General features: G+C 38.9%; 3 gene segments (V, D, J or C); all 3 read right to left on the bottom strand.

The window, feature by feature from the left end:
• LOC101146303 (T cell receptor beta constant 1-like) overlaps positions 1-75 on the bottom strand; it is an 84071-nt gene extending 83996 nt beyond the window's left edge. The window contains 1 exon segment of the C gene segment in view: positions 18-75. Coding sequence covers positions 18-51 — 34 coding nt within the window.
• LOC101146757 (T cell receptor beta constant 2-like) overlaps positions 1-19656 on the bottom strand; it is a 112979-nt gene extending 93323 nt beyond the window's left edge. Inside the window, 2 exon segments of the C gene segment in view lie at positions 19178-19470; positions 19608-19656. Of these exon segments, the coding sequence occupies positions 19178-19470; positions 19608-19656 (342 nt within the window).
• A 3406-nt stretch (positions 19657-23062) lies between these two features.
• LOC101147856 (T cell receptor beta variable 27-like) lies at positions 23063-25564 on the bottom strand. The segment is given in 2 exon segments: positions 23063-24765; positions 24895-25564. Coding segments are annotated over 2 exon segments (447 nt in total).
• Between the last annotated feature and the right edge of the window lie 706 nt (positions 25565-26270).

Here is a 26270-nt window from a genome sequence, read left to right as displayed (position 1 = left end):
AAAGACAAGGCTCATACCTAGTCCCAGGAGAAGGAGCAGAAGACTCAGCATCTTCAAGTGATGGCCTCTCCCCTGAGAAAAGGCACTAAGAAGTGAAACTCAAGTTCATCTTTCCTTCCTACAGCGTAGTTCCTTCCCACTCTGTTTCCCTCCTCTAACAGGTGGTTGAGTTTCTGCATGATATGCAAAAATCAGTCTTCCCCCTGGTGGAACCGTGTGGCTCTTCACTCAGGATGAGTCTTCATGCACAAGTCTCACAGCATGCACCAGCCACTCACCACCATTCTCCCATCACTTTTCCATCTGTCATTACTGAACACCAGTCTGTGCTACTGTCTGGGTGTAGAGCAAAAAGTGGGGTGCAGAATTGACTTCAAAGAACTAAAAGTAATACGTTAGAATATAAGGGAACTTCATAACAGTATTTCAGCTGTCTGCTGGGTCTTCATGGTTGTCCCAAACTGAACTCCTTCCTCCCCCAACACGTACACACACCAATAAACGGGCTCTTATTCCTCAATTCCCCTCTCCCAACAAATGGCATCCCTGCTCTTCTTGCATGTTACGTTCAAGAATTCCATAAGCCTCTTTTTTCCTCACCTACCTTATTTGTCAATTCACAAATTAAATGCATTGTCTCTTATATCTCTTCCCTTGTTTCAGTTATCACAGTCATAACTATTTTTTTGTCTTTGCTTAATTCCTGAATACTTGTAATATGGTTTCTTCTATTCTAATTCAACTCAGTCTAGGCCACGAAACAGATCATGTTTGTGTAAAACTTGACCACAATGGTATGATCTTTTTCCATTATCAAGCTGATTTCTCGTATCATGTAACTGCTTAAAATAGTTCATTTTTGCATAAAAGCAGAGCTAAGTTTTTGAGCACTTACTCTACTTTTCATACATTTATTTAAGTCTATTTTTTTGGCTAGGCTATTTATTATCATCACACTATTTTTCCGGATTAGGAAATTTTACAGATAAGACCTAGAGACCTTAAATAACCTATCAAGTTCATATAACCCAAGAGTAAGTAACAGAGTCAGGACTCAAATCAATGCCTACGTGATCACAAATCTCACGTGTCAATATCAACACTATCAAGTATTGTCTGACTCTTGCAGTCGCCTGTGCCTTAGTAAAGTACAGTCTGGTGGGTAACTGAGAATGATAGGCCTAACACTCTAAAGAATACTAGGAAACTCCAGAAAGACAGCCTTGCAAAAACTAACCCATCTTATTTATTTGATTCTGAAATTCTCTCTATGATAAGATGTTCTATTAAATATCTAATTGTTACTTTTGGGTGGTGTTTAGTACTACCACACTAAAGGTGAAGATTGATTATAGGACTCACCCATATTTCAAAGAAAATAGAATTGTGAAAAACAATTTACCTTATAATGGACAAAATGTGACACTTTAACAATATTTCAGCAACTTGTTCATATGAGGAGTGTGTGTGAAGCCTTTACGTCTTATTGGACATGCCACGGACAGTGGCTCAAGATAAACTCTGCTAAGTAGAAGTAGTAAAAGGTATAGAATACTTCAGTTTTTCTTGACATGTAGGTATATTTTTAAATCTTTTAGTCAAGTGTATCAAACTCTCTGCCAAAATAACCCAGCATCTTTTTCATTTTATTTATCCTAAAAGCTTCTGAAAATTAACAAATGATCCCTATTCTTTACTAAATTCCAAATCTTTCCTTCTTCATCAGTATTCTCTTTGTTTGGAAAACAAAAAACAAAAAACAGCAAACATATTCCCCTCCCTTTTCATGCTTTTCAAACTGCAGTGGTCTCTAGATTTTTCTCTCTGGGAATGTTATGGATACTAAACTCTCATTTAATTTTAATGTGTTTATTTATTGAATTAATACATGCACCTGGTTAATGATTCAATTATAACAGAGAACAAAAGGTAAGCTCCTTCTCCAGAGACAGTCTTGTAAATATTTTGCTACATGTTCTTAGAAATAATAGTTCTTGCTTGTTCAAGTTTATATAAATCTGACTCCTCCTTCTTTTACACAGAAACACACAGCCCAAACCTTCCTGTACTTCACTTCTTTAATTAGCAATGTGGTTCTTATCAGCATATTTCAAAGTTGATTTTATTAAAAAATACACAGAATCATGCCATTATTTTCCATTTTATTATGAGAATTTTCAAACATCTATAGAAGCTGAAAGTATTATACAGTGAACATGCATGTACCCACCGCCTAGGTTCTGGATAAAACTGTTACTGCTTTACCACATAACTATCCATCTATCCATCCTTCTATTCATCCATCAATCCATCTAATTTTTTAATTCATTGAAAAGTCAGTTGGAGGCATACTTCTAAGCAGTTCAGCACATGTATAATTAACTGGAGTTCAAGGTGTTTTTCAGGTAAAATTTGCATACAGCACCACACACAAATCTTGAATACCGTTAAACAAGTTTTGACAAATGCATACACTGTGTAACCTACCAAATTGTAGAATATTACCATTATCTCCAAAGTTTTCTCATGCCTTTAGTTTTCCCCACTGCTAACTCCTTAGAGGCAACTGGTGTTCTGATTTTTTTCATTATAAATTATTCTTTTCTAGAATTTTATATAAATGGAATAACATCATACACTCTTCTGTGCAAAGTTTCTTTCACCCAGAATAATGGTTTTAAGATTTGTTTATTTCTTTCACCCAGAATAATGTTTTTAAGATTTGTTCAAGTTGTGTGTATTAGTACTTCATTCCTTTTTGTGGCAGTGGAATACGTAACCATATAGATATACTACCGTTTGTTTAGCCAGTCTCCTGTAGATGGACGTTCAAGATATCTCCAGGTTTTGGCAATGATGAATTCACTTTCTGTAAACATTCCAGTTTAAGTCTTTTTTTGTAGATTTATGCTTTTATTTCTCTTAAGTAAATACTTAGGAGTATAATTGCTGGCTCATAGGGGTAGATGATCAGAGGGGTTTAGTTTTATAAGAAACTATTAGAACATTTTCCAAATTGGTTGTACTATTATCCACTTTCACCAACAATATATGTGAGTTCTGGGACTCCAAATTTTTGCCAGTATTTGGTGTTGCCAGGTGGTTTAACTTGAATGGGTATGTGGATGGTTAGCGGTATCTCATTGTGGTTTTAATGCGTATCTTCTATTTGTCTGCCCTTTTGCCAATATCACATTCCTTTGATTATTGTGGGTTTATAGTAAGTCTTGGTCAGACAGTGAAAGGACTCCAAATGTGTTCTTTCTAAATATTGTTTTGAATATTCTAGAATGTCAGGAGCTCAGCATAGCTGAAAAAGAGTGCTGAGGACTTAGGTACTCATTTTAACATATTTATTCTTTTTAAAATTTCAACTTTTATTTAGATACAGGGGGTACACATGCAGGTTTGTTATATGGATATATTGCACCCGGGTAGTGAGCCAATTGAAGCAACAAGCCCCAAAGGAAAGAGTTAAATCTTTAATTACCTCCTTCAATAGTGTAAGCAAGAGTCTAAAGCCAGAGAAATTACTGACTCCCCCTGTTCCGTTTTTCCCTGTGGAAATGGCACTGGTCAAGTGTTAGTTGGATTAGCACAGACATGGAGTTGTCTCACTTTTGGGGAGCCCTGCAAGGAGAAAGTGGAAACTCACTGGGTACTCAGAGTGGAGAAAAGTGTCTTTAAGGCTCTCTCTTCCTCTCCTATTAGGAGGCCATGACAGAGGCACTTGAAGAAGACCTCTACATAGGCCTCAGAAAAAGAGACCTAAGAATGAAGGATCCTGAGCTGGCAATATGAATATGCACAAGGGCGTGACCAGCCAGGGGGTCCTTGACTGCAACTCCCTTCAAAGACTGCAATGCATTGGCTGTGCACCAAGTCTGGGGTGGGCAGAATAGCCTCTCCACACCCTGTAAACCAGCCAGGTAAAACCTTTGTAATTAATTATCTATGGCCTGAAACATCATACATAGGCTTCTAACCAGGAGCGGGACTTCTCATAAATTCTTTGTGTGTTCATATACCTTCTAGAATCAGCTTCTCAGTTTCTTAGAAAACAAAAACAGTTGAGATAACAATTGAGATTTTAATGACTGTAGATAAAATTTAGAGAGTACTGGTTTTAACATATTTAGTCTTTTTAAAATTCTCACTTTTATTTTAGATACAGGGGGTACATATGAAGGTTTGTTACACAGGTATACTGCACCCAGATAGTGAACATAGTACCCAATAGGTAGTTTTTCAACCTATGTCAACCTCCCTCTCTCTTCCCCTTGAGTAGTGCTCAGTGTCAATCATTCCCATGTTTGTGTTCATGTGCGCTCAATGTTTAGTTCCCACTTGTAAGTGAGAACATGTAGTATTTGGTTTTCTGTTCCTGCATTAATTTACTTAGGACTATGGCCTTCAGCTCTATTTATGTTGCTGCAAACAACTTGATTTCATTCTTTTTTAGGCCTGTGTGGTATTCCATGGTGTATATGTTTTCTTCATCCAATCCATCGTTGATGGGAACCACGGTTGATTCCATGTCTTTGCTATTGTGAATTGCATGGTGATGAACATATGAGTGCATTTTGGTATAATGATCTAGTTTCCTTTGGATATATCATCAATAATGGGATTGCTAGGTGGAATGGTAGCTCTGTTTTAAATTATTTGAGAAATCTCCAACTGCTTTCCTCAGTGCCTGAACTAATTTACGTTTCCACCAACAGTGTATAAGCATTCCTTTTGGGTGGAGTGTTCTGTACTTGTCTATTAGTTTCAACTGGTTAAATGTTGAGTTTAAGCCCAACATTTCTTTATTAGTTTTCTGCCTCAGTGATCTGTCTAACACTGTCAGTAGGGTGTTGAAGTTTCCTACTATTATTGTTTGGTTGTTTAAATCTTTTCATAGGCCAAGAAGAGCTTGTTTTATGGATATGGGTGTTCTAATGTTGGATGCATATATATTTAGGATTGTTAGTTCTTCTTGTTGGATTGTACTTTTTATCATTATAGTAATGCCCTTCATTGTTTAATGTTTGTTTTATCTGATATAAGAATAGCAACTCCTGTCCTTTTTTGTTTTTCATTTGCATGATAGATATTTTCCCCTCTCTTTGTTTTGAGCCTGTGGGTGTTGTTACATGTGAGATGGGTCTCTTGAAGGCAATGATGGCTGGGTCTTGTGTTTTTATCTAGTTTGCCACTCAATGTCTTTTAAGCAGGTGTTTAGCCCATTTATATTCAAGATTAGTATTGATATGTGTGATTTTGATCTCATACCCATGTTGTTAGCTGGTTGTTATGTAAACTTGATAGCGTAGTTGCTTTGTGGTGCCTGTGGGCTATGCGTTCAAGTGTTTTATGGCAGCAGGTTCTTTAGATTCCATATTTAGCACTACCTTAAGGACCTTTTGTAAGGATGGTCTACTTAAAACAAATTTCCTCAGATTTGCTTGTCTAAGAAGGATTTTATTTCTCCTTCATTTATGAAGCTTAGTTTGGCAGGATATAACATTTTTAGTTGAATTTTTTTCAGGATGCTGAAAATAGTCTCCCAATCTCTTCTGGCTTATAAGTTTTCTGCTGAGAAGTCTGTGGCTAGCCTGATGGGGTTTCCTCTGTATGTGACTTGACCCTTCACTCTAGCTGCCTTTAGAATTTTTTTTATTTTACCTTGACCTTGGTGAATCTGATGACTATGTGTCTTGGGGATAGTTGTCTCATATAGTAACTAGCCAGGGTTCTCTGTATTTCTTGGAATTGAATTTCAACCTCTCTAGCAAGATTAGGCAATTTTTTGGCATTATTTATATTTATATTAGGCATTATTTATATTTTTGAAAAATATATTTTTCAAATATATTTTTGAAATTGCTTACTCTTTCTCCTATTTTGGGAATGCTGATGAGGCATAGATTTGGTATCTTTACATAACCCTATATTTCTTATTTCCTTATTTTTTTTTTTTTTGAGATGGAGTCTCGCTCTGTCACCCAGGCTGGAGTGCAGTGGCACTATCTCGGCTCACTGCAAGCTCCGCCTCCCAGGTTCACGCCATTCTTCTGCCTCAGCCTCCCGAGTAGCTGGGACTATAGGCGCCCGCCACCACGCCCAGCTAATTTTTTTATATTCTTAATAGAGATGGGGTTTTGCCGTGTTAGCCAGGATGGTCTCGATCTCCCGAACTCGTGATCCACCAGCCTTGGCCTCCCAAAGGGCTGGGATTACAGGTGTGAGCCACCGTGCCTGGCCAGTTTTGTTCATTTTTTAAAATTCTTTTTTCTTTATTTTCATCTAAGTTGATTCAAAGAACTGGTCTTCAAGCTCTGAGATTCTTTCCTCAGCTTGGTGTATTCTGCTGTTAATACTTCTTATTGCATTATTAAATTCTTGTAGTAAATTTTTGAGCTCTAGAAGTTTATTTTGATTCTTTCTCAAAATGGCTATTTCATCTTTCAGTTCTTGGATCATTTTACTGGGTTACTTGGATTCCTTGGATTGAGTTTCAACTTTCTTCTGAATCTCAATGAGCTTCCTTTCTATCCAGATTCTGAATTTTGTGTTTGTCATTTCAGCCATTTCAGACCGGTTAAGAACCATTTCTAGGGAGCTAGTGACCCATTTGGATGTAAGGAGATGCTGTGGTTTTTTTGAATTGCCAGAGTTCTTGTGCTGATTCTTTCTCATCTGGTAGGGTTGGTGTTCCCTTAACTGTGGTGTAAGCTGAGTATGGTCAGTTGGCTTCATTTCTGGATGCTTTCGGAGGGCCAGGGCTCTGTACAGAATCCGCATATGTGGGTGAATTCTTGCACCTGGTTTCACATCCTGCATATATTAGCACGGTAATTTTAGTGTTGTAGTTTGTGCTGTGATCCAGTAGAAGGCGCTTAAGAGTAACGGCCGGTAGCTAGGCTAACACCCAGCTTGTGTGGCTCTCGTACTTTCTTGTTCACAGGCATGCTCTGAGGTGGGTCGGGGAGAGAGATGGCCCCCTCACAAGGTTTGCTTCTAGGACTTGTGGGGAGCCAGCTCCAACCCCTGGCACTACACCTGCATTTCTTTTGTTAGGTGTTCCAGGCTGCAGGGGACTCCTGAGGCAGAGGCTGCAACAGGACATTATTTATATTTCTATATTTTAAAACTGTCTTTCATTTCCTTTAGCAACTCTTTTTAGTTTTCTGTACACAAGTCTTGCATGTCTTTTGCTAAATTTAAATATTTTATGTTTTTTAATATAAATTCAGGTTTTAAAATTCAGTTATCCAATTGTTTATCATTAGTATACAAAATATAATTTTTATATGTTGTAATAATAAATTAATGTATGAACTTACTAATTTGAGTAGTTAATATATAGATTTCTTTTAATATTTTCATGTAAGTAGTCCTTTCATCTCTGAAAAAGGTTTTCTTTATCTTTTGATATTTAGATTTTTAGTATTTTTCTTGTCTTTATGCATCAGTACAATATGGAATAGAAGTGGTAAGGGTGAACATTATTGACTTGTTTATGATCTTGAACATGTTTAATATTTAAGAAATAAAAATGGGAAGACGTTTAATATTTCTGTCATTAAGTGTGACATAAGCTGTTGGTTTCTTTCAGGTGCCTTTATTAGATTGAAGAAGTCCCTTTTTTATCTAATTTTCTGAGGGTTTTTATTATAAATGAGTTTGGGATTTTACCAATTTTTTTCTGTCTGTACGTATAATCAAATAGATTTTTAAAAATGTGTTAACAAGATGAATTACATTGATTGATTTTTTAATATTATACCAAACTTTCTCCTAGAATATACTCTATTTAAATATTTGAATAATATTTTTAGATTCTGTTTTGATTTTTATTTGTTGGCTTTTTGCTATACCTCTTTAATATTTTCAGGGCTATTCTGGAAAATAAAGAATGATACATTTAAAATTATTTGTCTACTTACTATATTCTAGAAGTTTACTTAAAATATAAGAAATTTGTATCTAATAGATCTGTTTTTCCTACTTCCATCCTTTAGATTTTAGTGTCATTCTGTATTATATATATTTTATATATCCTATAATACAATGATGAAATTTTTACTTTAGCTAGTCTTACATATGATATAGAATTTTTAAGACTCTTTAATATCTGACTGCATTTCACTACTTCTTGTGCTCTTCATTTCTTCCTCACAATCCAAGCTTCCAACTGGTATTATTTCTTTTTTACCTAAGAGAATTCCATTGCCATTTACTATCATGTAGTTCTACTGTCAATGAATATTTTAATTTTTATTTATATTCAGATAACTTTACTGTGGTATTTTAATTTTTAGCTGAATATTTTATATCAAATTCTGGGTTGACTTTTTGTATTTCTTGTAGCACTTTAAAGCTACAGTTCCCTTCTCTTCTGGTATTCACTTTTTTAAAATGAAAAATTATCATTATTCATGTCATTGTTCCTGGTATGTATGATTTTTCTCTGGCTGTTTGAAGATTTTGTCTTCCTTTCTAGTTTTGGACAATTTGACTGTGATGTGCCTAGGTAGGTGTTCTACAGATTATTTTTCTGAAATTCTTTTTATGTCTTTCAATATACTTTTTAATTAGGCTTTTTAAAAAAATATTGTTTTTTATCCATGCTTTTTTATATCTCCTCTTCTTTCACTTTTACTCCAATTTCACAGATTTTGTACCTTTGATATTTTTCTAAAGATCACTGAGGCTATTTTTTCATATTTTTTCTCCTGTTTTCTAGATTTTGTAATTTCTATGGATATAACATCAAGTTTCTGAATCTTTCTTCTGTCATCTCTAATCTGCTAGAGATTTCATTTAGTGAGATTTTATTTAATTTTCAAATATTGCAGTTTAAATTTTAAAGTTTTTATTTATTTTTAATAGTTTTCATTATTGTTATAACGTTCCTATTTTATTCATTATAAGAACATTTTCTTTTATATCCTTAAACATGATTATAATAGCTACTTTAAATTTCAGTCTAGTAATTCCAGCATCCAGGTAAACTCAAAGTTTGTATCCACTAATGGCCTCTTCATTCAAATTAGGTCATGTGATTTCTTCATATGCCTAGTAATTTTTGCGTTGTATCTTGAACATTGTCAACAATACATCTAGATTTTGTTTTATCCTTCTAAGGATGGTTGGATTTTTGTTTAAACAGGCATTTAACTTGGTTGGATTTATACTTCAAATTCTGTTTCCTATAGCCGGCAATAGCTGAAATCTCTATCCAGTTATGTTAGGTTTAACACTGCTGATTCCAGTATTCCTCTCACATGCATAGTTTAGGCATCAACCAGAGATTCAAACAGAGTTTGTATGGAGAACATTGGGTTGTTCTTTTTTGGACTTTCCCTTCTTGGATGTCTTTCCTAACTCTACAGCTGGCTTCTTAATGGGTTTCTATTTGACTGGGAACTACTTTCCAGCAAAAAGCTACAAAAACAGAAAATTTACCTGTCATCCAAGTGTTGACTTCCCTGTGGTTTCTACTGGCTATTGGTTGCTTTGCTGTCCCTTAAGGTAGGCTTTAAAAATGTTCGTCCTGAGTTTATATTTGTTATTTGTGGGAGCATGGGTCTTATAAGAATTATGATGCCATTACCAGAACTGCATCAATCTTTTTAATGGTTTGAAAAATCAGCAGATTTTTGTCTTTTGGTTTCTACCTATATTTGGTATTGCTAAATAATCTGGATTCTTTTTAATGGGATCACCTTCTCCAGGATGGATTTGGATTTTTGACAGGCCATGCAAACCGATACTACAAAATTTTGGATGAGTTACTCAGATGTATCATTTAATAGATCCATAGTCTACATTTTGGCACTATTTGAAAATGCAACCCTGGAGTCCCTCTGCTTTAGTCTGGGCTAGTTGCTAATTAGTTCCACTGCCCAGCTTTTATCCTGGAACTTTTCTTTCTTATTATTCTGAATGAGAATTTCTATTTCCTGGACCCCATTTTTTTTTTCTTTTTGGTTTGTTTTCTCAGTTTGCTGAGACATACTAGCCAGTAATTTCCTAAGAAAGCTTGAGATGGAGGTAAATGTTTTGGATCCTAACATAATTAAAAATGTCTTTTTATTTTCATTTTATTGATATATTGGGTTAGTAGAGAAATCTAAGATTAAAATGATTTTCTATCAGAATTTTATTGATATTTCTTGCACCTTTTTTTTTGGAATTCAGTGTTGCTGTGTAGAAATGTGATGTCATTCCACTTTTGCATTTATTTATCACTTTTCTCTAAGTATAATTTTGATTTTTAACATTTTCTTTGTCTTTTGTGGTTTAGAATCATTTAATCCCCAGTGTTCTGAAATCATGAAGATATGCCTTCATTTCAGTTGTCTGACATTAATTAGCCAACAGCAGGCATTTTAAAATATGGAGGCTAATTTTTTTTCATTTCTGGGAACTAATTTTTAGGGTATAATTTCTCTGATAATTAAAATTTTTTTTCTTTTTTCTGGAGTTTCTCTTGGACAGTTGACTCTCCTTTGTTCACCCTTCAAGTCACTTATATTTTCTTTCATGTTTTCTGTTATTTAACTTCTTGAACGTTTTGTTCTATTTTCTGGGATGTTATATCGAGTTTTCTTTTGACTCTTATTTTAAAAATTTATTTTGACTTTCTTAAAGTTTCTCCCCTTTATCTTATTCTGTTTTAAGGATGATGTGTTTCTTATATCTGTCTGGGATAGAAACAAGAATTTACATGATTACTACTTAGAAGTTCACTTTTTTTCTTTATTTTATATGCTTGAGTCAATTTTCTTTGTTCCCACTATTTATTTAATTTCCTTTCCTTTTTCTGTTTCTTGTTTTTTATTTTCTTTTTCTCTTCTTTCTTTTAATGTCTGTATCCTTTTCCTTTCTATCTATGTTAGAAACTTTGTATACTAGTGATCTTTGATTGTATGTTGATTTTTAAGAGTAAAGCACTAAAAACCTGACTGAAAGCCTGGTAATATGGATGGTACTTGTTTGCTAGGAGATTTTACTTGAAGAGATTTGGCGGGGAACTGGTTGTTTTGTAAGGGACACTGAAATATCCGTATTTGTAAGTCTGTTTTCGGGGGCTGCTCAATTTCTTCAAATAAAAATTTATTATTATGCTACTCTGGGTATAGTTACCTACTTGTTCTGTGCCAAAGGCAGTGGAGAGGTGTTGAGAGTTAATTCTTCATGGGTCTCTGACATTTCTGCACAACTTATATCAACTTTTCATTTGGACTATCTTGTCAAGAATGTTTATATAGCAATCAACCTGGAAGACAGGGATAACATCTCCCTCTGGATCTGTTTGCTATCCAGGATAATAAACACAATGTACCCCCATGAGACAAAGATTGATGAGGTTTGGGAAAAGCCACAGCATCCAGAAACTGCTCTGTGTCACTGTTGGGGAACTGGGCAGAGGGGCAGGCACAGGTCACTTATAGACATATGAAGCTCATGCTGCCTGCTGTGTTGAGAGTATTAAAAATACTTTGTCTGTAATCCAGCAGTCTCTTGTCTTCTGCTAGCGTCCATGGAATGCTGTCAAGCTCTTAGCTTGCAAGTATGGAAAAATCTCGTATCATTAACAGTTCTCAACAAGAGAAACTGGATAATTGTATGAGACTATATATTTATATATCAATTATTCTCTTTGTCTTTAGCCCTGCATCTCATATCACCCTTGATATGCCATGTAATTCCAAGGCTTGAGATCTTCTTATTTAGTTTCTTAGAATAAACTTTTAGTTTCCTGTCAAAAAGAAGAATGTTGGCTACTAGCATTTGATGTATTGCTTAGATGGTCTGTGAAGGGTGAGGGTAAGGGATTTCTGTTTAATTTATAAACTAGTCATCTATAACTTGATTTTCTGCTTTGGGTATCAACTACACACACTCTCTCTGGTCATAATTTTTAATAAATAAAATGGAAGAGACAGTATAATCAAAATTCGAAGAAGGACAAATACAGCTTTAATGTTCAGATATGGGCAAGCAATAGTTCTACACCTAGAAATTATAAGTTAGTAAATTTAACATCTTACCTCTTCTTATCCTGCCACCCTACACATGCATAAAATATATTCATAACTGAATATTAAATATGCAGATTTTTGAGCATTTGTAAAGCAGAATGGCAATAATTAAGAAGTAATATGAGTTCATTGAGGGCAAGGTTTCAGAACACTTAGCTACTATTTTTAGACAAGAAAGTGATGTATGAGACCCATCACATGTCAGAGCATCTCAAACCATGGGCTCTGGCATTACCATGTAAGCATTTGTCTGTCTAATGTTACCATTAATAGACTATAATTATTGGCTTCTTTTCTTAGGCAGGTAACTGTATGGTATCTGGCAATGTGTATCTCATCCAAGATACTTGACAATACATTTTCAATATATACTATGTGATATGGTTTGGCTGTGTCCCCATCCAAATCTCTGTTTGAATTATATCTCCTAGAATTCCCATGCATTGTGGGAGGGACCCACAGGGAGGTAATTGAATCATGGGGGCCAGTCTTTCCTGTGCTATTCCCGTGATAGTAAGTCTCATAAGATCTGATGGTTTTATCAGGGGTTTCCACTTTTGCTTCTTTCTCTTTTTTCTCTTGCCGTCACCATGTAAGAAGTGCCTTTAGCCTCCCGCCATGATTCTGAGGCCTCCGCAGCCCTGTGGAACTGTAAGTCCAATTAAACTTTTTCTTCCCAGTCACAGGTATGTCTTTATCAGCAGCATGAAAATGGACTAATACAGAAAATGGTTTCAGTAGAGTGGGGTGTTGCTGAAAAGATACCCGAAAATGTGAAAGCAACTTTGCAAGTGGGTAACAGGCAGAGATTGGAACAGTTTGGAGGACTCAGAAGAAGACAGGAAAATGTGGGAAAGTTTGGAACTTCCTAGAGACTTGTTGAATGCCTTTGACAAAAATGCTGATAGTGATATGGACAATAAGGTCCAGGCTGAGGTGGTTTCAGATGGAGATGAGGAAATTGTTGGGAACTGGAGCAAAGGTGACTCTTGTTATGTTTTAGAAAAGAGACAGATGGCATTTTCTCCCCACCCTAGAGATTTATGGAACTTTGAACTTGAGAGAGATGATTTAGGGTATCTGGCAGAAGAAATTTCTAAGCAGCAAAGTGTTCAAAAGGTGACTCGGGTGCTATTAAAAGCATTCCATTTTAAAAAGGAAACAGAACATAAAAGTTTATAAAATTTGTAGCCTGACAATGCAGTGGAAAAAAACCCATTTTCTGAGGAGAAATTCAAGACAGCTGTAGAAATTTGCATAAGAAGCCTAATGTTAATCCCCAAAACCATGGGAAAATGTCTCCAGGTCATGTCAGAGACCTTCATGGCAGCCCCTCCCATTACAGGCCTGGAGGTCCAGGATGAAAAACTGGTTTAATGGGCCAGGCCCAGGGTCCCCATGCCATGTGCAGCCTAGGGACTTGGTGTCCTGTGTCGCAGCCACTTCAGCCATAGATGAAAGGGGCCAACATAGAGCTCAGGTTGTGTCTTCAGAGGGTGGAAGCCTTGGCACCTTTCATGTGGTGTTGAGCATGTAGGTGCACAGAAGTCAAGAATTGAGGTTTGGGAACCTCCACCTAGATTTTAGAAGATGTGTGGGAAGGCCTGGATGCCCAGGCAAAATTTACTGCAGGGGTGGGGCTCTCATGGAGAACCTCTGCTAGGGCAGCACAGAAGGGAAATGTGGGGTTGGAGCCCCCACACAAATTCCCTACTTGGGTACGGCCTAGTGGAGCTGTGAGAAGAGGGCCACCGTCCTCCAGACCCCAGAATGGTAGATCCACCAACAACTTGTGCTGTGTACTTGGAAAAGCCACATGCACTCAATGCCAGCCTGTGAAAGCAGCCGGGAGGGAGACTGTACTCTGCAAAGCCACAGGAGTGGAGCTGCCCAAGACCATGGGAACCCACCGCTTGCCCCAGCGTGACCTGGATGTCAGACCTGGAGTCAAAGGAGATCGTTTTGGAGCTTCAAAATTTGGCTGCCCCGCTGGATTTCAGACTTTCATGGGGACTTGTAACCCCTTTGTTTTGGCCAATTTCTCCCATTTGGAATGGCTGTATTTATCTAATCCCTGTACCCCCATTGTGTCTAGGAAGTAACTAGCTTATTTTGCAGGCTCATAGGTGGAAGGGACTTGCCTTGTCTCGGATGAGACTTTGGACTGTGGACTTTTGGGTAATTGCTGAAATGAATTAAGACTTTGGGGGACTGTTGGGAAGGCATGATTGGTTTTGAAATGTGAGGACATCAGATTTGGAGGGGCCTGAGGCAGAAGGATATGGTTTGGCTGTGTATCCACCCAAATCTCTACTTGAATTGTATCTCCCAGAATTCCATGTGTTGTGGGAGGGACCCAGGGGGAGGTAATTGAATCATGTGGGCCAGTCTTTCCTGAGCTATTCTCATGATAGTGAATAAGTCTCGTGAGATATGATGGGTTTCTCAGGGGTTTCTGCTTTTGCTTCTTTCTGATTTTTCTCTTGCTGCCACCATGTAAGAAGTGCCTTTCACCTCCTGCCATGATTCTGAACCTTCCCCAGCCATGTGGAACTGTTAAGTTCAATTAAACCTCTTTTTCTTCCCAGTCTCGGGTATGTCTTTATCATCAGTGTGAAAACAGACTGATACACTATGTAATGATTATACATCCTTCATTATGTTTTCTCTTTCTTTAAAATATCTTATGGTCTGCTTTTTAATGTTTTCATTAGTGAATAGTACCCCTTCAGTGTCCCAAGTTAAATAAGACAGCATCCATTGGATAGAACAGGTACCAGTTTATTCTACTGAAGCCTTAAGCATAAAGGAAATCTCCCTCAACTTTCTGCCACCGATGTCTGAGTGAACTGAGCCAGTTCTGATGCCCTCAACAGAGGGCAGAAGAGATCTATGTTATATCTAGGTGCTTGTCACTGCCCTTTATAGGGAATGATGGGATGAAGAAACCCCATTGACTCTTAGTTTCTTGCTATTTCTGTTTTAATGAATTGAAATTAATTGAAGAAGATCTAGCACAGATGAGAAGACTTCCCAATTTTTCAAGCCATACAAAATTGGCTAGGTCAGTTAGGAGGATACTGGAAAATTGAGATAATTTAATTTTAGCAGCAAATTTTCAAAGTCATCAATGTTAATCTTATGATATGATGGTGACATGGGAGATAAATGATGATACAGTGTATCTACAGCTGGTTTAATAGTGATTATCAAAGAATGTTGTAAAACACACAATTAATATGACTATGTCCACTTGTCCATCACTAACAAGATCCAGTTTCTGCTCTCAAGCCTTCATCCTTCTACTTCAAAATGGAGGTGTTAGAAGTTTGTGCTAAGACATTAAAAATGTCTTTGGTGCTATGGCTATCTTGCTGTTACAAAGGTAGAAGGTAGAATTCCCTGGCTGTGTGGATTACATCTTTCCCCTAATGGTTGGTCTTGGGACCCATTCAGCTGAGGATGGAAATATACCTATCTTGGATTCAATTATCTTATTATTTAAAAAACAATATAGAAACATGCCTTTTCCACTAACTTTTCAGCTGTGTGGTTATAGGCAAGTCATTTAAATTTAGGTTTAATTACACTTCACTTATTGAAATTTATTTTTAATTAGGAGAAAATAATACCTGTATGTCAGGGCTGCTGTATTTTATATGTATAAACTACCTGTGATATCTCAGTGGACTCTAGAGAAAAAAAATTGCCTCCTTCTCTAAATTTTCCTTGTTCCCTGCAGGAAGAGGCCAGACATCTTCCCAGCCATGTCCCATCAAAGAGCCCTGTTAATACTCCCATTCAACAAAAAATAATTTATTTTGTTATATTTTCCCAAATCACATAATTTAAAACATTGCTTAAAAGACATAGAACCAACCCAAATGCCTATCAATGATAGAGTGGATGAAGAAAATGTGGCATGTATACCCCATGGAATACTATGCAGCCATAAAAAGGAATGAGATCATGTCCTTTCCAGGGACATGGATGAAGCTGGAAGCCATTATCCTCAGCAAACTAACATGGGAGCAGAAAACCAAATACCACATGTTCTCACTCATAAAAGGGAGTTTAACAGTGATAACATGTGGACACAGGGAGGGAAACAACACACACTAGGGCCTGTTGGGGGTCAGGGGGCGAGGGGAGGGAGAGCATCAGGACAAACAGCTAATGCTTATAGGGCTTAAAACCTAGATGACAGGTTGATAGATGCAGCAAACCACCATGCCACATGTATACCTATGTAACAAACCTGCACATTCTGCACGTCTATCCCTGAACTTAAAGTAAAACAAAATAAATAAATGAATATATAAACAAACATTGCTTACTTGGAGATTTAGAGTATCAATTTTTATGTTCTGTGAATTTGTTGGTCTCCTAATGTGATGTATGTTTATGTATGTTTAGTGAAATAATGGTTTACATTTTCTGAATTATTCTCTGTACCCTCATGGTAAACATCCATGATCTATTATGTGCCTTTAAAAGTCTATTATGTGGGTCAGGCGTGGTGGCTTATACCTGTAATCCCAGCACTTTGTGAGGCCAAGGCGGGCAGATCACGAGGTCAGGCGTTCAAGACTGGCCTGACCAACATAATGAAAACTCATTTCTGCTAAAAATAACAAAAATTAGCCAGGCATGGTGGTGTGCGCCTGTAATCCCAGCTACTCGGGAGGCTGAGGCAGGAGAATCACTTGAACCTGGGAGGTGTAGGTTGCAATTAGCCAAGATTGTGCCACTGCACTCCAGCCTCAGCAACAGAGCGAGACTCCATTTCAAAAGAAGAAGAAGAAGAAGAAGAAAGTCTATTCTGTAAACTGTGAACTCCCCCGTGAACACTTTTTCATTTTTTTCTAAATTCAAACCTCCTATCCCAATCTACAATCCTTTTGACCTCTTTAGATGTCTTCTGTTACTCACTTTGATGTTTGATACTCCATCTCTGCCTATTTTCATTTTCATTTTTTTATGTGTTCTTCCTCTCTCCCTGGGCTGTATTTTCTTAGCAAGGTGAGGCTGTGTTGGAGGGAGCAGGTGGTAACCATGCCAGAAGGGAAGCTGAGTCTGGCATAGCACTCTTTCTACCAGGGACTCAATTGAGGTGATGACCCCTGTGTTGGAAATGGTCCCACATAGCCCTGGGAATGGACGCAAAGCGCTGGTACCTGTTCCCATCTCTTGCAGTTGATCTTCTGAGTCTGGGCAATACTTGCTATAAGAAATAAATAATCTGTGGGAAAATGTAGGACTCTCAGAAAACCTGAAGTTTCACTGAATATGAAAATCTGTAGATACAGTGTTCTGTTATTTAACCCTTTTCCTGTTTAGTAAAAAAAGTGCAGCTCGCTGCCAGCATTCATTTAATTTGACATAAACATGCTCTTTGAGGCTGAAGCAAATTTGACTGATTGTCAACATGAAAATAAAATATAAAAACTGTTCTTGGAATTATTTCTAAGCAGAACTGGTCTGTAATCCTAACATCACAGAAATGTATATAATAATCACTGTTAGATAATTTTTTCGTGTGGGAAAGTTTCAAAGCACGGAACAACAGAAAGTAAAACATCACATTCCGCACAAAAATATTGCCATTCTCTATAAATCTTGCCATCCTCGTCATTGTGTGAGCAGCAAAAGTTGCAGTGACCAGTTGGGTTTTGTTTCTTTGATGTTGGTGGTAATGCTCTTGGGAAAATGTCTTCCAGGTGGGCCAAGAGGTGTGACATCATCAGAGCGTGGACGACCCCAGAGACGTTGCTGCCCTGGCTCACGATGCTTTTTCAGCATCCTTTTAATCAATGTCAGTCTGAAGTTTCTATGGCTAATCGTGTGCTCAGAATTCTCCTTCTTGAACAGGATGTAGGAGTTAAGCACTGTAATGTTTAGAAGGTGGAGAAAGAATTTCTTGTATCAAACCTTGTGTGTTATCTCAGGGGAAACGCTGCAGCCGCAAGCACCGCTAGCATGTATTCTCGGGGCAAAAGGGAAAGGATTTTAATGATATTCTGGGAAGATGTGCTTTCTCTGTTCTGGATGTTGACCTCAGCCAGGAGAATTGTGATTCCTGTCTTTCCTCAGGTAAAGAATCTTCCTCTTCCTTCTGGTAGACTCTCTCACAGAAACATTTGCAGGATATTTCTTCCTTTTGTTGGTTTCTCTTCCCTCATTTACTTGTATTCAAAATCAGCTCAAGTCCTATCTCACACAAACTTAATCTTGAATATTGTGATACACATTCATTTAATTTTTTTCTCTGACTTCTTCCACACAAAAATTTAGCACTGAATCAAAATACGTTTTCAGATGCCTGTTTTGTCTTCCCAGTAATAATTGTGCAAGTGCTCTGCAGTCTGGGATTTCTAATACCCTTTACATTTATTTGTATTTCCAAAGCACTGTTAATTTTTACTGACAGAAAAGCATATGTTTTATTCTTAAAGACAGACAAATACACACTTTTTCCAGAAGATTGTGAGTTCAGTTATAACCAAATTCCTACCACCGTCTGCAGCATAGTTTAAACCTTCTGTGATCAGAATTTTTTTCCAGCAAAATATGATTGATCAGAGAACCTGGAGGAAGATTTGTTTTAATCAGAGTTTTTCTCTTTCTAAATTGAATGAACAAAATTCAAATTCCACAAACTTTCTCTTGAATCAGAACATGGACAGTAAAAATCATCGAAAGAATTTAGAATATGTTAATGTCCTCTAGTGGAATGTCAACCAAGAGCAAAACACTAAGCAAAGTAGAAAATGCACAGTTAAGAGAGACAAGGGTAGAAAAGGGAAGGTAAAATTAATTAACGAAATGGTAGAACAGGGTTACGGTGTGAATATGCGAGAGGACTTTTCCTCCTTGTTGGGACTCATGAATTTACAACACATTGGATTGGGGAAATTAAATCCAGAACAGTCCCTGACTTGTAAAGGGGTGAAAAATAATACCTCATTCTCTCCTTGCAAAGAAGTGTGCTTATGGAGCTAGTTTCTCCTTAGTGGCCACTTTTTTTCTATTTAGCACGAATGTGCCATTGGAGCCAGCACCAGCCCTGAGTTAGGGCCCCTTCTCTCTTACGTCCGCTCTTTTTGTGCAGAGAGGATGTGGCTGTGCTGCGCTGTGGATAAACTGCTGGCACAGAGGTACATAGATGTCTGGTTGGTGCTGGCGGACTCCAGAATCAGGGAGAAGCGCTCCTTCTTCTCTCTAGAGACACTGTACCCCTCAGGAATATCTCCTTTTTCTTTCATTTTAACATCAGATGAGAAATAGATCAGCCGTAGCCCCAGACCTGGGTCTTGTCGATACCAGAACATGTTTTCATGGTCCATATCCTGGACACATTCCAGAAAAACTTTCTCTCCCATCCTTTTGACTAGATATCTCGAGCTCTGGGTTACTTTCACATCTACGAGGCCTGTGAGAGACAGAAAGCAAGGGTGAAAAACAGGCCATCAAGGAGGAGAGGAGAAAAGAGCTTTGTATAAAAGACCTCGAAATAGTAGGACAGGGGTTGCCACCAACTCCCCAGACCCAGCAACTCCCAGGACTCACCTACAGCCAGGAAACAAAAGGCCACATGACAGAGGAGCCTGATTCCCATGGCTGCTTTGAAGAAAGAATAGGTCTTCTCCCAGGACCAGGCAGTGGGTTGATGGTCTGTGATGTCATTGTCCCGGCCCACACTCATAATCCCTCAGCCATTGTCTAGACTAGAAAGGGTCTAGAGGTGCTAGAGAGTGAAGGACATCCCTTGTGCTCATGGAAGTGTCACTGTGTGTATGTGCATGTATAGAAAAGAGTTGACACAGCGGGCCTGAGACTGCTGCCCTTAGAAGGGCCTGCTTGCATGGTTGGCTCTTGATTTGCATCTGCTAACTTGAATTTTGGGAGTGTTCCCACTATAGTAACTGGTAAGAATGGCTTAGTGTGCCTAGACTGCTTGCACAAACCACGTGGGTTAGGCTGAACACTTGCTTTACGTCAAGTCTGGAATTATGCTGCATGATAGGCAGAGGGTGCCAATGTGATCAGCTGAATTATTTTGTGAGGGCTGCCATAAGTCACCACAGACTAGGTCATTTAAACAACAGAAATGTATTTTCTCATACTTCTGGAGACTAGACATCCAAGATCGGGGTGTCAGCATGGTTGGTTTCTGGTGGAGCCTCGCTCCTTGGCTTGTAGATGGCTTCCCCCTGTGTCTGCACATTGTCTTCCCTCTATGCATGTTTGTGTCCTAATTTCCTCTTATAAGGATCCCAGTCATATTAGTGAGGACCTCATTTAACCTTAACCACCTCTGTAAAATCCTTATCTCCAAACATAGTCATATTCTTAAGTACTGGAGGCTGGGATTTCAACATATGAATGTTTAATGACACGATTCAGCACCTAACACCAGCCACTGAAAGTATTGGAGGTGCTGACTCTCTAATGAGCTTCCCTGGGCAGAAAGGTTGTTCTCACGTTGCTGCATTTTCATTGTTGGGGTGAGAGTGTGCTCTCTCATGGAAGAGAACATAAGGAAGTCTCACGTGGATTTCTCCAAAGTCCACCATGTCTTTGTTCCTTGTGATTATAGTATTCTTACTACATATTTGTGATACATCTTTGCTATGAGTACAAGGACACGCCGAGTCACATGAGTCCTTCTGGTGAGTCTCAGTCTTTGAAAGTGAAGGTAATTTTTTTCCTGACCAACTGTGATTAGGAAAACCTTACCATTTTCTCTCTCTCTCTCTCTCTCTCTCTCCTCACTCTCAACATATATTTTATTGAGAGCAGTCTTAGTTTCTCATACAATATACTTAATAATTACTACAAGTAGCATATTGGGTAATAGGGCAGGCTTTGGAACTATGCTGCCTGGGTTTGAATCTGGTTCAAATCCACATGTGTAGGTTCATGTGAGTGCTCACATGTGTAGGTTCACCTGATGGGGTTGGGGAGATGGTGGTATATCAATAATGGGGTGGTAGGTGTGTTCAGCCCCAGGTGCAAGCGACAAAGGGTGCAAAGCATTTTAAAACAATCATAAAACCCAAGGGAAATGGTTTTGCTTTTATTATCACCAAGTGCCAGGAATTCTAAATACTTTTGGTGATAAAAGACTCCTTCAATGAAAGATTTGTCCTTGTGTGACTGGCTCATTTCGCTTAGCATTATGTCAAACACAGAGAAGCAGAGAACAGAATGATAATTGCCAGGAAAATGGGAGAAGGAAGAGCTGAGCTGCCATTCAATTGGTGTAAAGTTTCAATTATACAAGATAATTACATTCTAGAAATCTGCTATGCAACACTGTACCTAGAGTTAACAATATCATATTGCACATTAGTTTTGTTTAAAGGTTAGATTTCATGCTAAGTGTTATTCCCACGATAAAAAGAAATCTCACCAAGTAATTTTGGTACACATCGAGAACCACTGATCAAAACACAAGGGTCAGCTACAACTGTCAGTGTGATGCTTATACTGCATTTTCCAGTAACACTTTACTTGTGGTTATTTTGCTAACATTATTCATTAAAACTTTCTAATGGTCTAAACAGGTTTTGAAACTGTATCCATGCATAGTATGAATCAATCAAGTCACAATAGTTTTTAAGTTGTTTGCAATAATGTAAAGTAGTTATCATAATTATTCAGACTATATTCCTTAGTTTTGACATTACTGTGACTATCTAATATCTAATCCAACAGACTTGGCCTTACCATAAATCAAGCATAATGACACAGCTACCCAACACAAACACCTTTGAACTTCAGTTTCACCAGAAAATTTGCTTACACAAAAAGCTTTACATCCATAAACATTGTTATCTTTAGTACAATTTTTTTTTTTTATTTTACAAGATGTGAAGTCTCAAAGCTTCTACTGGCAAAATCTGTAAGTGTATAGTGTAGCCTAACCTGCTTAAATGAAAAATATAAGACTGAGATTAAAATTGCCCCGAGACACAGGTAAACAAAAAGGGAAGCACGTGGGGCCCCAGAGAGGATCCCTGAAGACCCTAATGTAGAATGCAGCCTTCCCTAGTAGGTGGTATGAGGGGGGCACTGGATTGATGCAGGTCAATTCTAATAAAGAACCCAGGCTGATGAAGCCCTATTGAAACAGCAAATGAGAAGGAAGAGAAAAGGGACATTGACAGCTCTGTCTCACAGGCACACCGTGATCTGGGGATAGATTTTTTTTTTTTTTTTGAGACGGAGTCTCATCCTGTCACCCAGGATGCAGTACAATGGTGCGATCTCGGCTCACTGCAACCTCCATCTCCTGGGTTCAAGCAATTCTCCTGCCTCAGCCTCCCAAGTGGCTGGGATTATAGGTGTGCACCATCATGCCTGACTAATTTTTTGTATCTTTAGTAGAGATGGGGTTTCACCATGTTGGCCAGGCTGGTCTCGAACTCCTGACCTCATGATCCACCCACCTCAGCCTCCCAAAGTGCTGGGATTACAGGCGTGAGCAACCGCGCCAGGCCGGGGATGGACTTTTACAGACTAGGGCCCTCAAGAGTTCCATAAGTCTCAGTGCAAGGAGGTGGGAAAGGCTCCTAAGTGCTTCTGCGGTGGCAGTGGCTTCCTCTGGTAAGGGCAGGCTCAGGAAGGTAAGACCGTCTCTCCCCTTGTGGCAGTCTTTTCTGTGCAGAGAGGAAGTGGCTGTGCAGGGCTTCAGGTTAACGGCTGGCAGTGTCTACGAAGGGCTGGATGTCTGGAGGTTGCAAGAAATATAACTTAAAGTATATATATATATTAAAAAAAAGAAATGCTCAGTCTTATCTCAAGAGACACAGGTCTATTAGAGACTCTCTATTTGTTTGTACTCCAAGCACCAACTGAGAAATAGATTAGTTGGAGCTTCATTCCTGCCTCTTGTCTGGCTCAGCACATATCGGTCATAAAACATATTCTGGTTGTAATATAGAACTTTATTTTCTGACTCTGAAACTTGATAAACTGAAATTTCAGTGACACCAGCATTCATGGACATTGTGGCTAAAAAGAGAGAACTTAGGAAATATACTGATGTGTAACCACCGGAAAAAGGCTTAATGTAGGGTCTAGCAAACCAAGTTCAAGGACGTCATACCTGCACCCATGACATACCTATTCCAAAGAGGCAAAAAGCTATAGAACAGAGAAGTCAATGGCTGGTGAGTTCATGGTGGTGTCTCGGTGTTGGTGTTAGCTCTGTTCAGGCTGTTAGAAGAACACACAGCGGAGAAATAACCCAGTCAATGATTCAAGGCAATCGTCTTGGAGGAAGTGACTTCTAAATTGGTCTATGAAGGAGAATCTCCCCCATTCCTGGAGTCGCCCAGTCCAGACCTCTCTGTACATTTGCGCCAGCAGTTTATCCACAGTGCTGCACAGCCAGCTGCAGTCTGCACAAAAAGAGCAGCTGGAAGAACAGATGAATACCAGAGAGAGAAATGGTATTCTGGGTAGACTGACCATTGTAGATAAAGACCCAGGAGTGAGTCAGCAGTGGACATATTTGGGGACGTGCGAGAAATGGGATGTTTCTGGAGTAGATGCAGGCAGTTGTGGTAGTTGAAGGATAGGGGAAGTCAGTGTTAGAAAGGTGGGGGATATGCAAAGGTCACATCATGGAGGGGCTGAGAGACTTGCAAACTAACATAAACTTGAGACTTTAGCTAGTTAATAGAAATAAGCCAAAGGGTTTTAAGCTTGAGGGAGTGGTTGTGGGTGGGGGCAGGTGCAGGCTTGCAGGTAGGGTGGCTACTTGGAAGGTGGCTAAAGTGATCCAGGTGAGATCAGTGAAGTTAGAAAAGTTAGTAAAATTTGTGAGGAATTTAGTACTTAGAAAAATGCGGGATAGGGTAGCGGATTCGGTGTGGAAGGAGAAAGTCAGAGAGAGAGTGAAGATCAGTCTTGCATCTCTGGCTTGGGCATTTGGACCATCTGCTGAAAGGAAGAAAATAGGAGGTGCTGGGTTTCATAAATAACTCCAAACATGGTGTTCCTCCAAGTGACAAAACCTCCAGAATAAATAGGACCTGGAATACAGAACCAAATATTGTTGAGACCCATTAGATTGTAAATGGAGTCTTCAGTTTGGGCAACAGTTTAGTTGAATTTAAAGATTTAAGCTCCACAAGAAGAAAGGGTGAGAGAGTGTATCCTGGCACTAGACCTAACTCAGTGAGCTTGTCCCGCCCAACTTTGAAACCTCATTGGTACAGCAGGTAGAGGATGGACCCCTGGTTCCGCAGAGTGGCTGCATTGCAGAGTCCCTGAGGCTGGTGAGTGGGGAAGGGCTTCTGTGGGATGATGGAGGAAGTTTATCCTGTTGGTCGGCGAGGGGTCTCCTGAAGGAGGAGTCTCCTTGTTCTTGCAGCTACCCTCCGTTTTTGTGCAGAGAGCAGCTGGCTGTGCAGCACTGTGGATAAACTGCTGGCACAGAAGTACAGAGAGGTCTGGTTGGGGCTGGGCGACTCCAAGATCAGGGGGAAATTCCTCTTCTCTTTTCGAGAGACGTTGTACCCTTCAGGAACATCTCCCTTATCAATCGCCTCAACATTAATTGAATAGTAGATCTGCCTTAAGCCCAGCCCTGGGTCTTGTCGATACCAGGACATATACTCATGGTTCATATTCTGAGAACAAGTCACTGTTAACTTCTTTCCAGTCACTGTGATGAGGTATCTTGGGTTCTGGGTCACTTGGGCTTCCAGGGGGCCTGTAAAGGAAGGGGACAGAGTTAGAGGCAGCGCTGAAGGGGATCTCCAATGCTTAAGACTTTAGGAGATGCCTTGGGCTGAGGCCTACAAAATAAGGCCAAAAGTTGCCTATGTGTTCTAGGACTCACCTGCTCCTAGAAGGCAAAGGACCACATAGCCAAGGAGCTGGGGGCCCATGGCAGCATCAGGCAGATGTCTGCCAGTTCTGGGGACTTCAGTTGGTTTCTGTAATGTCTCCACCTCTTCAGCTATTTGGGCCTCAGAAACATTTTCAGGAGAGAAACCACTCCCACTTCAGCTCAGAGGGCTGAAGTGTACAAAGGCAATGCAGCCAACTCAGGCTGAGGACATTTGTAATCAATGTCATTTTCCTTAATCTGTGTGAGGTTCCTTTCTTTATACATGTGCCACATTTTCTTATTAATACAGTCTTGTACAAACTGTCAAATATTTATGTATTTTGGATCTCAGGGTATAAAGTGGTGTAACACATTTGATTATCACTTAGACGTGTGATAACATAAAGCTTATAATATTGAAAGCTGCATTATCTTTTTTTTTTTTTTTGAGACAGAGTATCACTCTGTCACCCAGGCTGGAGTGCAGTGGCATGATCTTGGCTCACTGCAACCTCCGCTTCCCGGGTTTAAGCAATACTCCTGCCTCAGCCTCCCCAGTAGCTAGGATTACATGAAAGCTGCATTATCATATATTTTGGAGTCATTTCTACTCTGGCAGAAAAAATTTCAAGTATATCCCTGACTTCATTTATCCACTGGTATATATTTTTAGTCACTACATTTTAAAAGAGTCTAAGGTGTAAAATCTCAGATTCACATCATAGATTATTTTGCTAGTCTATTGCTGTTTAAAATCCAAGACACACAGCTTCTTTGCTCTTTAGCAAAATTGACTTAGTCATCATTGCTAGAGCTAGCAGCTGTTTCCACCAAAGATGGTATCTGGAGCATCTTTCTTCTTTTCCCCTTCTCCGTTCTTCTCCAGAAGAAGCTGGTGAAAGGCGGGCAACACCTGCTTCCTGCAATAACCTCAGAGCCTTACCAGCCAGCTCTGCGTCCTGCCTGCTTTTGGTACGTGCTTTGCTTTCTTGCCACTCCACAGCTTGCTGTACATGGAAGGTATCTGTCCCTGGATATCCTGTTGTAGCCAGGCAGTGTTTGGGGCCAGGAGTGTCAAGCTTCTCTTAGATCTTCCAGCAGCTGCTGGTACTGCTCTCTTTTCTGCCTGAATATGTTCTTCCTACATTGAGGTGACTTTCCTAGGATTCCCCAGAATGCCTTCCTCGTCGAACACCTTTGAACTTTTCTTAATTTTTTAAATTAAGGTATAGTTGATGAATAAAAATTGCATATATTTACAGTGCTCATTGTGATTTTTGACACATGTATACCTTTGAATCCTTCTTGTACTTTGTAGGAACGAATGTATTCCTGGATGGTGGAATAGAAGGAGGCTACCCCATTCTTCCCAAAAGCTTCCTACC

Source organism: Gorilla gorilla, chromosome 6 (assembly GCF_029281585.2).
Source record: "Gorilla gorilla gorilla isolate KB3781 chromosome 6, NHGRI_mGorGor1-v2.1_pri, whole genome shotgun sequence".
NCBI classification, from domain to species: Eukaryota; Metazoa; Chordata; class Mammalia; order Primates; family Hominidae; genus Gorilla; species Gorilla gorilla.
This window is presented reverse-complemented; position numbering and strand designations above follow the sequence as displayed.